Genomic DNA, 18,024 nt, shown 5'->3' on the forward strand with positions numbered 1-18,024 from the left:
ATACCTAAAAAGAAAACAGAAATGTGTATTATTATGCTCTAAGTACAATACCAACATAATTAATGAAGGGATTTTAAAATAAGCTCTGTTGCATATGTGTTAGAATTATTTAGAGAATCACTGCTCAATGTATAAATATTGATTTAAATAATTGAATTTGATATAATTTCAAGGGTCCAAACCGACTTGACAGATACTTTGCAATTTGATGAAAATCTAGGTTTGCAGATTACACCAAAATTATTGGTGTGGTGGACAGTGAAGAACGTTGTGCAAGGTTAAAACAGAATCAAGATCAACTGGGAAAATGGGCCAAGGAATGGCAGATGGAATTTAACTTGGACGATTGCAAAATGCTATGTTTTGGGAAGGGAATTTACAAAGTTTGGCAAAGCCCTGGGAGGTGTTGTAGAACGGAGACCAGGAGATAGAAGTACAGTGGATTTTGATTAATTGAGCCAACAGATAATTGGTGCATCCACTTATTTTGGGACAATTCTTAAAGAACAAAACCTAATTGAGAAAATGGTCAGGATTCCCTTTGTTTATTTGGGACGTTATGCGACCCGATTGGGATAGTGGACTGTTGCTGAACAGTTTCTAACTGGAGTGATTTGAATGCACTTGCATGGCAGTTAGACAGTTCACTATGCTTAGAGCAACCCATTTGTAAATAGCTGCATGTATTTGTGTGTGTTCAAAAAACAGTGGGTTTTGTCACTGATAATTGGCGAGATATAAGCAGTAAGACATTTTCAGAATTGTTTTGCTCACTGTGATTTCAAGCGTTCAGGCTTGGACATGGAAGAAACAGCTGGGAGTGAAATTGAAATAATTTCACTACTTCATTAAGTTAGGAACTATGAAGAATTTGAAGGTATCAACAATCATCTTGAAAGTTACAATGAAAATGAAGATTTGGAGGATGCATTCGTCGAAAGCATTGTATGAAGGCAGTCCATTATCTGCTGTAAGTGTCTGCACTGATTTTGTTTATTTAGAATCAATCAAAAGAACAGGGCAGCATACACTGGGTGAATTCCTCCATCGCTAACTATTAGGAAACAATACACAGTTTTATAGTACTCTGGTAGTATGGGTAATGTTCTAATTTGTTCCGTATTTCATTTAAATACATAATTTGCTACACATAAACCCTTCTCAGGCTTTCAGCTGTGTCAAGGTGTCAATTTAAACTGATGTTTGGATGGCAGTCTCTGCCTGCTTCATAAAGGATGATGCCTAGGCATGTTTTAATGGAGTGTACTGCAAATGCATTTCATATATTCTAAATGTTTTAAAAATCTTGTCGATTGTTTTAGTAATCAGAGATCATGTAATTTCATCTTTAAAGCAGTTAACTTGACTTTAACCTTTCAAAATAATGCATAATTACATTGTTCCATCTGGAATCCATTATTAATACAAAATTACACAAGTGTAGTTATTCTTATTGAAAATATTTTGTAATCTCACAGTTGCTGCCCCCTACAGTAAATTATGGATGTGTACAAGCTGCAATCTGCATGTATGGCAAAATTGATGTAATAGTCTGCTTAGGTTCATTTCAACACTGGTCTAAAAAAGGTACTGATATTCTATAAAACCTGTTTTTGATTATAATAAGCCAATACTGACAGCAAAGAAAAACAGAACATTGCTACCGATGTTGTTTAGTTACATGCACTGTCTTACAGACAAGGCTTTCAAAATACTCCCATTTCTTAAATTTATATCAAATCTAACGTGTTAAGGTGCAAGACTAGGCAATGTTTGAAGTCATTTCAAATCAAATGTGTGGTTCTTCAATGGATTGTATTTCTGCCAAAATCTGAAAAGTATTGTCTTTTTCTTTATTTTTCAAGCACTTTTTTCTTAAAACAAGTCTTATGCAATATGTCTAAAGTTGTTAAGAGCTCCTATGAGTTGATTTTAAATTGAATAAAATTGACTTTTCAATGAAAGGTTCCTAATAAGTTCTCATTAGGTTACCTTCATCAATGATTTTAGGAACCTGAATAACTGCAAACCTGAGCTTTGTTGCTATGCATTTACAAGTATATAAAGCATTATACCTGAGTAATAAGTTGCTAAAATGTATGTTTTAAAGTAATACAAATACCTTAATTGTAGCCACAAATGCCTATTACCCTGTACCAACATATTAATACTGAATGCTACTAATACAAATTATCATAATGTAGCAAGGACAGAAATGCTGGAGAAATACTCAACAGGTCAGGTAGCATCTACAGAGAGAAGTGTAGTTAATGTTGTGGGTGATGACCTTACATCAGAACAGTACAGAAGCTGGATGTCATCACCTGCCCTTCATTAAACATTAAACACCCTGAATTCTAGATTCAGGATGTTTAATGTCATTTCCTGTACACAAGTGTAAAGTCGAACAAAATCTGGATCCGATGCAGCACAAAAAGAAACACAAAAGATAAATATACAATATAGTATTACAAAAACACAATACACATAAATACATAAGATAGCTTATATACATAGATTGATTGGATGGCCATAAGGTGCCACTTGGCACAGGAGTATAAGTACATAAGGTGACTGACAGGAAATAATAAAGCAGTGATGCTTGGGGCCATGAAAGGGTGGATTAGTATGAGGAGGGGTTGATCAGCTTTACTGCTTGGGGAAGGTAACTGGTTTTGAGTCTGGTGGTATTGGTGTGGATGCTACATAGCCTCCTCACTGATAGGAGTGTGACAAGCAGTCCATGAGCAGGGTGGGTGGGATCCTTCATGATATTACTGGCCTTTTCCCAACACCTTTCTGTACATACAGTATGTCCTTGATGGCAGGTAGGCTGGTGCTGTTGATGCATTGCACTGCTTTGACTACCCGTTGTAGAGTCTTCCTGTCCACCACAGCGCAGCTTCCGTACCAAGTAGTGATGCAGCTTGTAGTATACTCTCTACTGTGCTTCTCTAGAATGACGTGAGTATGGATGTGCCAAGTCCAGCTCTCACTCAGCCTCCTCAGAAAGTAAAGGCATTGGTGAGCTTTCCTGACTCTGTAAGATACGTTCTGGGACAACGAGAGGTTGTGCAAGATGTGCTCTCCCTTCACTTGCAGTTTCCACTGCTATGCTACTGACGTAAAGGAGGGTGTGAGCGCTGAATCCAACTGAGTCCAGCATTCGTACTGAAACCTATCTCCTGAGGGATGGGACACACAATAAAAGGTTATCTTAGCTAAGTTTTGTATTTAAGTATAGATTTATTTCAATTAGATAATCGTTGTTATATGTGAATGTATCACCGAACTACCTTTGTAACCCACTTTTGTTTTTAACATATTCTATTTGACTACAAGGGATGTGTCAAACATAGAACATGGAACATAGAAAATTCACAGCACATTATAGCCCCTACAGCCCACAATATTGTGCCAACCATGTAACCCACTCGAGAAGCTGTCTAGAATTACCCTACAGCATAGCCTCTATTTTTCTAAGCTCCATGTACCTATCTAAGAGTCTCTTAAAAGACCCTATTGTATCCGCCTCTACCACCTTCGCTGGGAGTGCATTCCCCGCACCCACCACTCACCCATTACACGTCAAGCCACACAGTTGTGCTGGGACCTTGGAGGATGCATCAGCAATTGCAAAATCAAACGAACAACCATTAATTTACTGTAGAATTATCAATGAAATTTCTCTAAGCTCCATTGAACTTTGAAAGAAGTCCTTGGCGGAAGGCTTCGGGTTGCGCAACTTGAGGCGTGAACTCTAGCGGTGCTCTGGTGAGCCCAGCTGCAGGGTGGCGGACAGAGAATCTCCAGCACACCCCACTTCTCCACCACACAGAGCCATCGCAGGCCGTGCTTTGGACTGAGCTCCACCCAGTCCATTGTTAGACCAGATTTATTTGATAAATGTTTCCCCCAAAAGTCATTGATTACTAACTAGTTGTGTTCCAGTACAGTGACACCAGTTGTACTGATGAAGGTTAAAATGCTTTATTGACGATATACTGATTGTTCATTTAAATGGAAACTAATTCCATTGTTCTTTTGTATGGTTTTTGCTACCCTAAACCTTAGTGGCGTTACAGGCCCCAACTAGCTAACAAACTTGTATGGTTTGTTTTTATTCCAACAGTCTCTCTCTGGGAACAAAGTCAAGGCTCAGCCATCTGAAACTTTACTAACCAGAAAACTATTAATTTGCATTTAGGAGTGAGCACCCTGGACATCAAGTTCGTTGGCATATTTGATTAACTGCTGCTTGCCAAGTCTGACACCTGCTGTATTTTGATCTATTTTCTTTCCTTTCCTCTTTCTTTATGTGCGTCATTTCTGAAGTGACTATTTCTTATTCTGCTTCCACCATTGTCACAGGAAGGTATCGTGTCTCCCAAAAGTGAATATGTGTGTGGGGGGTGAGGGTGGGTGGAAATGGTAATTATTGATCATTATTTAACAATTATACCTGGAGAAATTCATTTTTGTTCTGATTGACCTCAAAGCCAATCATTTTTCTGTTGCATGTTCTCTTAACCATCCCTGCTGTTTACCTAGCTTCTCTACATGATTAAACTCGGTAAGATTAGTAAGTCTTTTTCCTGGATCGCCTTAATAGCCATGACCAAAAGGACATCTAAAACCGTTAACAGTATTCTAACAATGGTTTAACCAGTGATTTTAATGACTTACTGTTAACTTTGCTTTTGTACTCTTTCCCTTTATATGTATTGAAAATGTTCCACAAACTTTGAAAATGTATGCATTTAAGTGTTTGAGTCTCTACACTTTTCAATTCCTTTTAAAGTTATAAATATAAATTAATCATTTCCTTTTAATCTTCTCAGTGTTTTTAGGACTAACTTTCAGCCCACTGTATTAACCTGGCTGACTTCCAGAAATTATAAATTAAACTGCACTCACTTATGTTATTTTTAAGCTTTGATCAGGCCCATTAGCCAAATTTTAATTTTTTTTTCATTCTATTTCTCTACTTTATAACAACAGTTGTCTCAATACTGCTATTTAAATCAGTTCCAGACTGGAAAATGCATTATGTGCTGCCTGTTTTACTGTTCTAAAACTAACTTCATATCTATGCTGACTCAACTTTGTCAACAAAGCTACCATCAGTATCTTATCAAATGTTTTGGAATATCCATACATCAACATGCTCTGCAGTTCCTGTTATGGTAGGACTTGGAAGATAGTGAGAAACAATTTACCTCTTTGTGCTGTGTAGTGTCATAGAGAGATGCTACATAGAAACAGATCCTTTGGCCCATTGAGTCTGCACTGATCGTCAACCACCCATTTTACATTAACCTATACTAATGCAATCTATATGGTCACAAGGTGAATGTGCAAACTCCACACACACACACACACAGAGACACAACACCCGAGGTCAGGATTGCACATATGTCTCTGGCATAGTGAGATAATATCTCTATGAGCTATGCTGCTCATAAATGTTCTTAAATAACCCACATCTTCCTAAGTAAGATTTCACTTTATCTTGTTTTTCGGATGTTTACCATCTAGTTACAGTATTTGGAATTTTACCTTTTTTTAAACAGAGGTTCATTTTGACAGCTTACCAATTGTACGAAAAAGGGCCTTAGGCCCACTAAGTCCACGCTAACCCTCAGGCGCCTATCTGTCCTTCTCCCATTCCATTTTGTTCTCTTCACAGTCTCCTTAGTTGATGGGACTGTACATTGAAGCTTGCCTGCATCTAAGGCCTATTTACTGAGGCCAGTGAAATTGCCAATCTTCATATCTGTGGGGTAAGGCGAAGAAACCAAAAACATGTGGCCAAAACACACACAGTCATGGGGAAGAGTTGCAAGTTCCACACAGCACTCATGATCAATATCGGACCCAGGTCACTGGGGTCATGAGGGAGCAACAGTGCTATCCATTTTCAAAATCAATGGTTGAATGGTTGGAGGGTGGGATGTCAAAACTTCTACTGTTTCTCCTCTGCTTTCCTCAGAACACTAAGATGCGGGTACGTAGAGGTCAGTGATTTTTTTATTTTAACTCTCAACAACATCAGTTCTAGTCTCTGATCTTTAAGAATCTATTTAATTCATCCATATTGAAATTAATGCATTTTATTTTCACTATTATGCATTTGTGAGCGGTGAATTAAAATACTTTGACATTTTCATGTTTCCTCCCTCCTTAATGAGATATTTTCCACTTTAATTGGCCCCAGCTCACTTCCTGCTCTTGCTCTAATTAATTCCGAACAACCGATGGTTGCACCCTTGGTTACTTGCTCTTCCTTGTCCGTCCATTGATTCCTGATAGTGTTACCTGTTAACAGACGAGTGCTGAGGAAAGGTGCTGCTGAAAGGACAGAGGGATCTGAAGAGATGATCATATTGAATGGTGTGTTGGTTTGAGGGGTCAGGTGACCTATGCTGTTTCTATTCTCTTGTGACTCAAACTGAGGATGTCTCTGGGATGAGCTGAACTGGAGGAAGAGAACTATAAGAAAAAGCACATGCCTGAAGGATTTATATTTTGGTTACATATGAGGCCCTAACATGCTGGGTTGAGTGGAAGATTATGGACAACATATTTGAGATAATTATATTTCCAATGATGATCAAGTCATGATAGGTGGAAAAATTGTTAAGTTCTCAAGCTTAGATTGGATTCAGATTGTCTGTCATCAGATTCGGTTCTAATTTGTACCCATCCAAGTTGTTGACCTCAAAGATCTTAGGCCTGGTACACCCAAGATTGCATCCTACTCCCATCAGCTTTCTCAGTTCTTGAGATCTTGACCATGGCTGAGCTAGCAGGGAGTAAAACAAATTGAGTTCTGGGAAAATAAGTCACAAGTAGGCAGCAGAGAATGGTGACAAACACTGAAAGATTATTGTTACATCTGGAAGGAAAATAAGTGATGAATAATACAAGGAAGATATTTGTTTATATCCAATATAGTAAAACTCTGACAATTCTTTTTTAAGAATTGCAAAGAATTGCATCTGGCTCATCAGGCAGTGTTTGCTGAACTGTTTTTCTCCCGCAGACATGAGTTCCTGCACTCCATTTTGCTCACTGGGGCCCTGGTTATCACACTCCTTTAAACACAACAGGACCCTGGTTCCTACCCTGCCTTTCAGCCTGGCTGGTTCCGTGGAACATTCATTAGCATGAGTTTGGAAAAGTTACAGGAAAGTAACTACCAACATGAAGCAAAAATAAAATGAAAGAGTTTCATCAGCTGAAATGCAAACTCCCTTTCCCTCTCCACAGGTGATGCCTGACCTGTCGAGTATTTCTACAATTTTTGGTTTTCTTTCAGAGTTCCACGATATGCAGTTTTTTTTCTCTTTTGCTTTTTGATCCCTTGTCTCTTAAAAGGTTATTGTAGTGCTTCTCCTTAAATAGCATTAAGTTATTTCAGACTCAAAAGTGGACCAGAGGAGATGAAATGTGGAGAATTCTGACCAAATTTGCAGTTTCTTTTTAATTTCACCTCTTAAGAAAGCACATAAATTTGTGCGCCTGCTGCATTAATGATGGACAGGCATATCATAACAAATTTAGATTTGTTTCACCAGAATATACTGCTGCTTTGTGCTGCAAATTTGCTAAGGAGAAGGAACCACTTAGACTGGAACCTGAGATTGTCATTTCCAAGTAAATGAGGATATGCTAGTCTGGAAGGTTCCTAGCTGCTTTTGAAGTTAATGTAGTGACAGAGAACACTTCTGAAGGAGACGTTACCATCTACTGGTGCTGTTCCACTATAAACTGAGCTGGAGCATGGAAATACCGATTGAACTTGTAAATAAGGTGTCAGTCTTACCACAGATACTTCCCTGACCTGGAACATCTGCAGTCAAGTATCAGCCATTGTATCGGCTGAGGGAGTTTTCCACCATCTTCCTGGTTTCAGTGTATATTCCACCCCTGGTCAACATCAGGCTGGCATTCAAGGAGCTGAGCACCATGACAGGCAGTCAAGACAGCACACCCTGATGTCTTCCTCATCATTGTAGGGAAGTTCAACCAGGCCACCTCGAGGAAGTCTCTTACCAAACCACCACCAATATGTTATATGTGGAACCAGAGGAGCAACACACATGCCCACTGTTATGCCACCACAAGAGCACTTACCTTGCTCTGCCATGCCCTCATTTTTGCAAATCTGATCACCTGGCTGTACTTCTACTCCTGACATACAGAGACTAGGTCAGCAGCACCAGTGGTGAAGATCATGAAGGTATGGTCAAGGGAGGTGGAAGAGTGTTTTCAGGACTGCTTTGAATCAGTAGACTGTACCATATTCAGGGATTTGTCTTCAGATCTGAATGACTATGCCACAGCCGTCAGCAACTTCAGTGGATTAGTGTGTGCCTTCAAGAACATACTGGACATAAACCCAGAAGCTCTAGATGAACTTCATGGCCTGCTGGGGGCTAGATTTGAAGCGTTCAAGACCAATGATCAAGAACACTACAGGAAGTCTAGGTATAACCTATGGAAGGCTACCTTAAGTGTGAAAAAGCAATTCTGAGTGAAGTCAGAGATGAAATTGGATGCATGACAGTTATAGGAGAGTTTGCAGGCTATTACTTCCAACAAGTCAACATCTAACATCATAAATGGCTGTGATGTTGCCTTTCCTGATGAGCTGAATGCCTTTAATGTAAGCTTTAAAAGGCAGAATAAACTATATTATGCGAATTCCTGCTGCATCTAGCTACCATGTGATATCTGTCTCCGAGGCTGACGTCAAAACACTTTTCAAGAGGCTGCAATGTGAAAGGCCCCAATGGTGTATCTGGCAGGGCACCAAAAATCTGTGCTGACCAACTGGCTGGAATGTTCAAGGTCATCGTCAATCTTTCATTGTTGCAGTCAGAGGTTCCACCTGTTTCAAAAGAGCATTAATGATACTAGTGCTTAAGAAGAGCATGGTGAGCTGCCTTAGTGTCTGTCACCCAGTAGCACTCACATCTACTTTGTTGAAGAGCTTTGAGCGGCTGGCCGACTCTAGAATTAATTCCTGCCTAAGCCCGGACCTGGACCGCTGCAATTTGCCGATCGCTACAATAGACACAGTCTCACTGGCCTTGGATCAGCTGAACATCAGTAATACCTGCTTCAGGCTGCTTTTAACTGATTACAGTTCAGTGTTCAATGCCATCATCCAATCAGTACTCATAAACAAACTTCAAAACCTGGGCCTCTGTACCTTCCTCTGCGATGGATCTTTGGTTTTCTCATCAGGAGACCTCAGTCAACACTGGTACATGGATACTGCTCTACTCTCTCTATACTCATGGCTGTATGGCTAGGCACAGCTTAAACATCATCAAGAACATCTTTAGAAGGCAGTGCCTCAAGAAAGTGGCATCCTTCGTTAAAGGACCTCATCACCCAGGACATTCCTACTTCTCACTATTACCATCGGAGAGGAGGTACAGAGGCCTGAAAAAATACACTCAGTCTTTCAGGAACAGCTTCTTCCCCTTTTCCATCAGATTTCTGAATAGTCCATGGACACTACTTCACAATTCTTCTCTCATCTTGCACTACTTATTTATTTTTCTATATATTTCATATTGCAACTTACAGTACATTTTAAAAATGTATTGCTGTGTACTGCTGCCACAAAACAACAACATTCACAGCGTAAGTCAGTAATAATAACCCTGATTCCCATTACATTTCTGAGTGTTTTAGGTGTTTATTTATTTAATGATAAGGCTCTGAACAGGCCCTTCTGGCACAACAAGCCGCATCATCAGGCAACGCACCTATTTAACATTAGCCTAATTACAGGGCAATTTACAATGACCAATTAGCCTACTCAGTATTACCATTTCGGAGGATCTGGCCTGGGTCCAGCATGTAAGTGTCATTACAAAGAAGGCATGGTAGTGCCTCCACTTTCTTAGAAGTTTGCAAAGATTTGGCATGTCATCTAAAACATCAATGAACATCTAAAGCTGTGCTGTGGAGAGCATACTGACTGGTTGCATCATGGCCTGGTATGGAAACACCAATGCCCTTGAACAGAAAAGCTTACAGAAAGCAGTGGGTACAGCCAACCCCATCACAGATAAAGCCCTTCCCACCATCGTGCACATCTACATTTTGTGCTGTCGCAGGAATGCAGCATCCATCATCAGACTACACTCCCTTGTTTGCAGATTTTTTCTCTTCTGATTTTGCCTTCAAGATCTCATTCCCTTGTCAAGTTAGTTTAAATCTTCCCCCACACCAGAAACCAGATCGTTTGTGAGGTTACAGGTTCCTTTCCTGTTGAACTGCTATCTAGCTCATCTCCACCAGAAATGGTCCCAGGTCCCCAGGAATCCAAAGCCTGCCCTAATACATCCCCTCATTCAGTACGTTAACTATTTTATTGCTTCATTTTCAGTAACATGTGGTGAGCAATAATCCAAAGATTATTAGCTTTTGATATCATACTTTTTAGTCCATCTTCCCAAACTGTACCTGCAGAATTTTATCCCTCTTTGGTCATCAAAATCGGTGTGAACCATGACTTACAGCTCTTAAGCTTCAAACTGTCCTGTGGTTATTAGTGCCACCTTTGAACTCCACCCCCCCCCCCAATCTCCTTAAGACAAGTTTGAGATCTATACTCAAGCAAAGCAAGTCTCAGACAACATTCAGGTTTTATTTGTTTACGGGGTGACATACATCACATAAATAACAGGCGAATATTTTCTTTAAAAAGGCCAAGTCTAACCAGTGTCCCTTAAAAAAAAATCAGTGTAACTACCACCTCACTTATTAAAACACAATAGAGCATCAAATTTGTCAACCAACATTGACCTCAGTATTTCAGTGGGTGCAAGCCAAGAGTTTATTTTTAATTTTCTTTATTTTAGAGGTACAGCACATTTGAGGCCTTCTGGCCCAATGAGCCCACACCACATATTAATCCATACGTCTTTGGAATAGGCAGAGGGATCCCACGTGGTCACAGGGAGAACATACAAACACCTTACAGACAGTGGCAGAAATTGAATACAAGTCATTGGTGCTATAAAGCATTAAGCTAACCACTATGCTACCGTGCTACCAGTTGATCATAAAATTTAAATAGAATAAAGAACTAGTTTAAACTGATGACCTATCAGTGCTTTAAGGACAAATTGGAATTAACAATAAATTCTGACCTTGCCAATGATAAGCATATCTCCAAAACTAAAACATAGAATCACATGTTTTACTGTGCGCCTTCTAATGGTCTGCAGGAGAGTAACTTGAAAATATAAACCCAAAAACTGAAATTATTTTCAGATCTCCTCCTCCCACTTTCAAATCTCCTACTATCTTTCAGTTAGTCCTGACGATGGGTCTCGGCCCAAAACGTCGACTGTACCGCTTCCTATAGATGCTGCCTGGCCTGCTGCATTCACCAGCAATTTTTATGTGTGTTGCTTGAAATTCCAGCATCTGCAGATTTCCTCGTGTTTGCGAACTGAAATTGTTTCTTCTTTTATAAACAAGATTCAGGATGTGAGTTTTTCACTTTAGACTTTCCCAGCAATGAAAATGCTGAAAATGTTGTGATATAGACTATGGGATTAGGTTTAATTGGCATCATGGTTAGCCCAGACATAATAGGCTAAATATCACTGACATATGTCATAAAAGTTGTTGTTTTGTGGCAGCAGTACATTTCAATACATAGTAAGTATATTTTTAACTAGTGCAAAAAGAGAGGAAAAAATACTGAGCATCAAACACAAACTGGAGAAACTCAGCAGGTCTATGGAAAAGAATAAGTAGTTGACGTTTCGGGCAGAGACCCATGTTCAGGACTTGGGACAAAATACTGAGGTAGTGTCCATGGGTTAATTGTCCATTCAGACATCTGATGGCAGAGGGGAGGAAGCCGTTCCTAAAACGTTGAGTGTGTCTTCAGGTTCCTGTATCACCTCCTTGGTGTGTGTGTTCTCGACTTTCCCCTCCTGAAGTCCCTAATCAATTGTTTGGTCTTACTGGTGTTGAGTGCAAGATGATTAGTGTGATACAGATCTATCTCACCCCTATAGGCATCCTTGAGGTGTGCCAGTGTTGATTATCAGCAAGAAGGCGATTCTGTTACCAATCTATACTGACTGTGGTCTCCCAGTGAAGTCAAAGACCCATTTGTAGAGGGAGGTACAAAAGCCCGGGTTTTGGATCTGCAGATGCTGGAGATCAAGAGCAATACACACAAAAAGCTGGAGGACCTCAGCAGGTCAAGCAACATCTATAGAAATGAATAAACAGTCGACACTTCAGACCAAGACCCTTCTTCAGGATGCTACATCTTAAATACATGTATGACAGGCTAAGAGAAAATCTACTGGGTCATTTTTCAGGATTTTGTTTAAGTATATTAAACATTAGAATTAATATCTTTATAAAACTTTGACAACACAGGAATTTCTGAAAAACTAAACACTTTTCTCTACTCTTTGAGAGTTTTATAAATGACCTGGAGGAGGAAGTGGAGGGATGTGTTAGTAAATTTGCTGATAACACAAAGGCTGGCGGTGTTGTGGATAGTGTGAATGGCTGTCAGAGGTTACGACAAGACATTGATAGGATGCAAAACTGGGCTGAGAAGTGGCAGATGGAGTTCAACCCAGATAACTGTGAGATGGTTCATTTTGGTAGGTCAAATTTGATGGCAGAATATAGCATTAATGGTAAGACTCTTGGCAGTGTGGAGGATCAGAGAGATCTTGGGGTCCGAGTCCATAGGACACTCAAAGCTGCTATGCAGCTTGACTCTGTGGTTAAGAAAGCATATGGTGCATTGGCCTTCATCAATCGTGGGATTGAGTTCTGAGCCAAGTGGTAATGTTGCAGCTATATAGGCCCTTGGTCAGACCCCACTTGGACTACTGTGCTCAATTCTGGGCACCTCACTACAGGAAGGATGTGGAAACCATAGAAAGGGTGCAGAGGAGATTTTACAAGGATGTTGCCTGGATTGGGGAGCATGCCTTATGAAAATAGGTGGAGTGAACTCAGCCTTTTCTCCTTGGAATGACAGATAAGAAGTGACCTGATAGAAGTGTACAAGATAATGAGAGGCATTGATCGTGTGGATAGTCAGAGGCTTTTCCCCAGGGTAGGAATAGCTAGCACGAGAGAGCATAGTTTTAAGGTGCTTGGAAGTAGGTACAGAAGAGATGTCAGGTGTAAAGTTTTTTTTTACAAGCAGAGAGTGCTGAGTGCGTGGAATGGGCTGCCGGCGGAGGCGGAAATGATAGGGTCTTTTAAGAGACTCCTGGATGGCTACATGGAGCTTAGAAAAATAGAGGGCTGTGGGTAAAGCCTAGGTACTTCTAAGGTAGGGACATGTTTGGCACAGTTTTGTGGGCCAAAGGGCCTGTATTGTGCTGTAGGTTTTCTATGTTTCTATTTTATCAAGGTAGTCTTACAACAAATTGTGCTTGAATAATCTTTTGCTATTCATGCACTATTGCTTGAATATCCCCACCTTCTCATCACTTTCTACTACTTAATACCATCCTGGCAACCATTTCTTTTGTAAATAATTAAGTACGTAGGAGAGAAATCACAGTATGGATTATGGGTGTGCATCAAGCTACATAGTAGGTCAATTATTAAAAACACCAGAATGTGGCTTCTGAGGCTTAATTAAATGAATCATTTATTTTCCAATATACAGGCAACTTTGTTTGTATAAATGAAAAGAACTGTTAAATGAACTGAGATTCTGAAAGACACCATCTTAAGCATTTTACAGTTAAAATACTTTAGAAATGTATTTCCCCCTTTAACAGAAAGTGAACTGTAGCAAAATTTTACACAAACTGCAGATAGTGATTCATGATTGAGTGATCAATAATGATCAGGGTATTGGTAAGAACACCATTTGCTCTTCAGAGTAGTACCACATGACCTTTAACACATAGCTAAGGGAGCAGATGAAATCAAAGTTCAGCTGTCAGTATTATACGTTGTCAGAAAAGCACTTTGCAAATCATTCACTATTCATGCATGATCTCTTTCTACTTTCCACCCATTTTCCAAAGATTTCATCTGATGCAGTTTATTAGCATTATAATCTCACTATATTTTTCTGTTGGGATTTTGTTTCCTCCTTTTGAACAGTAATAACACTGGCTGACACACATTGCCTTTATTTCACTTCTTCAGAAGCCAATGAAATAAATGTGTTTGATATAATTTTTCATTGTAGTTCCATATGGAACAGTACAGCACAGCACAGCATGATGTGCCAACCTTTTAACCTACTCTAAGTTCATTATAACCCTCTCCCCTCATAGCCCTCCATTTTCTTTCATCCAAGCCCCTAATGTATCTTTCACTACCACCCCCAGCAGTATGTTCCACGCAACCGTCACAGTGTAAAAGGCTTACTCCTAATACCCCCTTCTATACTTTCTCCCAATCACCTTAAAATTATGCCCATATGAATTAGCCATTTATTTCCACCTTGGGAATACAACAGCATAGTAAATAATAAAGCATATTTTATTTCAAATTCTGCTTCATGTCAAATGTTGTAAACACTTCCATACCATAATTTACTTTTATCTTCATAAGATTCTTACTGTTTACATTCGTTCACAATCAACTTGCACCAATCATACTAGAATTATTACAGTATTAAAATAAAGTCAAACCCAACAGAACTGGCTGTAAAAATTTGAAAGATTATTGCATGTGCTTTTCTTGAACACAATACTGCTTATGGAGTACTTATTCTATTCAAAGCTACAATACAATAAATTGCATCAAAACTACAGTATACTAAAAGTGCTTAACAGGATTTCTGGATGAGAAGATTTCAAAACCAGCAAAATGTACTTTTAAATAGAATCAGAATGGCATGACAGAAAGCCCAGCTGGTCAACGAGCTATATATATTAGTATCATTTTGGATCCAACTAAGCAGTTGAATTTGTTTTTTTTTCCCCCAAATTTTCACATAATTTTATTGACAAATGTTCATAAAATCCTAGAATTTTACTCAGCAAGTTAAAAAGTGTAAAGCTATCAACAGAAAACTGAATAAAACTATTAGCTGACTATAAGCTATTGAAGTAGTTTGCCGTAAGTCTATAGCATATTTTGAAATAGTTTCAAAAAGGTATTACCCAAATACACATATTGTGAATCATTATTTTCAGAAAATACTTATACAATTAAAATTCAGGGAATTCCAGCATTCCAAGTAATTATACCTGAAAGTCAACAATAAAATTAACTTAAGGAAAATATTTTGTGCAATTGGAAGTATTGAACAGCAGCAATGCAAATTGAAGAAAAAAAAGGTTTTCTCATATATTTATAGGTCTATGGCTTTAGTCGTTAATTTTGTTGATATGGGGCACTTTGGTGAACCTTTGTATTGATGTTTTTCTTTCTCTGAAACTTTATGCAGTATAACATTAGAAAAGGATTTTTCTGGAGTTGCAGCAGACATTTTAGTAACTAGATTATGCTTTGGCAGCACACAGTCGGCTTGGTAAACTCCTGATATTGTCTTACTAGTCCAATCCTGAGAAATGGACTGGTTGACATTTTGAGCAGAGTTCTTCGGTTTGCTGCCCAAATTCTTTTCTTTAAACTCAGCAGTATGTTTTGTATGTATTGCTAATTCAGTTTTCCAGAATCCTTCAGTAGATAAATCATTTTGACAAGCATTGTCTCTGAGCTTATTTTGTTTTATATTAAAATTTTGTTTCAACGCTAACGAATTTTGATTAAATGACAAACCACTTTCATGACTTAATGGCTTAATTTTTGGAGAACCAAATGAAATTTTACACATTCTGTTCCTGCTTGCTACTAACTTTTCATTGCCAGACGACAGTGCATTCATCCTTCTAACAGACTGACGGACTGGAGTACGTTTGAACTTTAAAGGTGACCGCACAGTTTTATATTTTGGAGTTTGATCATTTAATGAAAGACTATTAAATCGCTGAATATGTTCAACCACTTTGAAGTGATGACCATGTTCAGTGTCTGGCAGCTCTTCTACTGAAATATTTCTCAGAGGAATGTCCAAAGTAGGCAACTTTGCAGAAAATTCTAAAACTGAAGTTCCATCCGTAGAAGCTGAGCTGTCACCCTTCTTATTGAAAGTAACACCCAATTCATTAGCCAGGAATACAGACTGGTGCAATTCAAAGGGAGGATGACCACCATATATGCCTGAAGATGTTGGGGCAGTTAACTCACCAGGATCACAATTTTCATCCTGCTCTTTTTGTTTATAGCTTGATGTTACTTGCTCAGACACCAGTCCTGGTAACGAAAATACTGTAGCACAATTTTTGTCAGTGTTAGTAGGATCTTTAACTGAAGGCGAAGATGTATTCTTGCTTTGAGGAACTACAATTCCATTTTTCTCTTGCTGATCTGAACTACTAATGCAATTTTGATTATTGCTCTTCTTAGATGTTCTGCTCATGTCAGTTGGGCAGGGATTTATTTTGCCATTTGCGAGTAGTATATTTGTAACAGGTTGAGCTGGCAATTCAGAGGATGACCAATCAGATTGCCCTTCTAATGGTTGATCAGCTTTAAGGGTAGATGTACTGGGAACTTGCTGAGAAAGCAAATTACTTCCACATAAATCATTTCCAGTGGAACATTTGTGGCCAGCAATCAATGAACAGAGGTTACATCCTGATTCAGAAAATGCTTTTTTAATTTTCAATACAGTTTCTCCAGTCTGACCATCCTCGTTGAAAGAACCACCACATTTTTTGATGCTGTTGTTCTGAGCAACATTCCGATTGTGCAATTCCCCTGGCACAGCGGGTGGCTTTCCTACAATTAGTGCAGGTTCTGATTGACAGCTTCTGGAATTTAGATAACTCTCTAATGTGGTTCCCACTTCCAAATGGTCACATGTTATTAGGGGCTCTGTAGGACTAGCACAATTCCAAGATTTTCGATGAGAATCATTTTTGCACACTGGAGAAATAAGATTTTCTTCTGATTTACTTCGGCGCTTCCAACCTGAAAAGGAAATAAATAGAATAAACAAAATCAATTTCAAATCAGTACAAAATGAAGCAGAGAACTAACACTGTTAACTTTGAAGGTTACTGTCTTATGAAGCACATCAGTGACTTGAAACTAAGATAGGTATGAGAACAGAGGAACTAGTATTCAAGAGGGAAGGCATCACTTTTCCTCCTCCTCTCCTGATAGCATGAGCAACTTAATTTTCTACAAGACAGCAGGATATCTCTCAGGTCTTTGTTTATTTAGCAGAATATACAGTGGTTAGTGCAAGTATGTTTTCTTGTGCTTTGCCATCTATTCCACAGGAATACAGACTTATCAGCTCTAAAGAAGCGGCTGTTAAGCAGCTTGCACCTATTTGTAATTCAATAAAATCAGGTTTTATTTTTACCTCAGCACACATGGAATTCAAGCCACGCGCTGGCCACCATTTTCTTCTTTGGCAGTGCCTGCTGATAAAGAATGATTTGTTTCCACTCTTGTGCTGAGAGTTCTGAGGTTAACGATGTAACCACAAATTCATCCACATTTGGGTAGGAGGTACAGTATTTGATGGGCTGACTGACTGGATAGAACAAAAGTCCAATAGTCTGGCAGATTTTCTGGATCACTGGTTGTTTCAATATCTCACTTTTAAAGTTAGTTAGAAAGTCATAGAACACTACAACACAGAGACAGGCTCTTTGACCCATCTAGCTCATGCCAAAATGTTACTTTGCAAGTTCCATCAACCCGCACCTGGACTATAGCCCTCCATAATCCTCCCATCCATGCACTTAATCAAACTGGCAGCTCATTCCACACACTTGTACCATCCTCTGAGTGAAGCTACCCCTCAAATTCCCTTTTTACTCTAAACATAGGACCTCTAGTCCTATTCTCATCCAACCTGAAGGGAAAATTTACCTATCTATGCCCCATATAATTTTGTATACCTCTATCAAATCTCCCCTCATTCACCTACATTCCAGGGAGTCAAGTCCTAACCTA

At 39.1% G+C, this 18,024-nt stretch overlaps 1 protein-coding gene across 1 annotated transcript in view; it reads right to left on the reverse strand.

Moving 5' to 3' along the window:
- Window positions 1-13,351: 13,351 nt before the first annotated feature.
- The window catches only part of LOC140201969 (rho GTPase-activating protein 11A-like), a 62,715-nt gene continuing 58,042 nt past the window's right edge, over window positions 13,352-18,024 (reverse strand). The window contains exon 13 of the mRNA XM_072266841.1: window positions 13,352-17,025. Within this exon, the coding sequence (XP_072122942.1) occupies window positions 15,341-17,025 (1,685 nt within the window). The 3' untranslated portion in view covers window positions 13,352-15,340. The remainder of the gene's footprint in view (window positions 17,026-18,024) is intronic.

The sequence above is a fragment of the Mobula birostris genome, chromosome 1, assembly GCF_030028105.1.
Source record: "Mobula birostris isolate sMobBir1 chromosome 1, sMobBir1.hap1, whole genome shotgun sequence".
NCBI lineage: Eukaryota > Metazoa > Chordata > Chondrichthyes > Myliobatiformes > Myliobatidae > Mobula > Mobula birostris.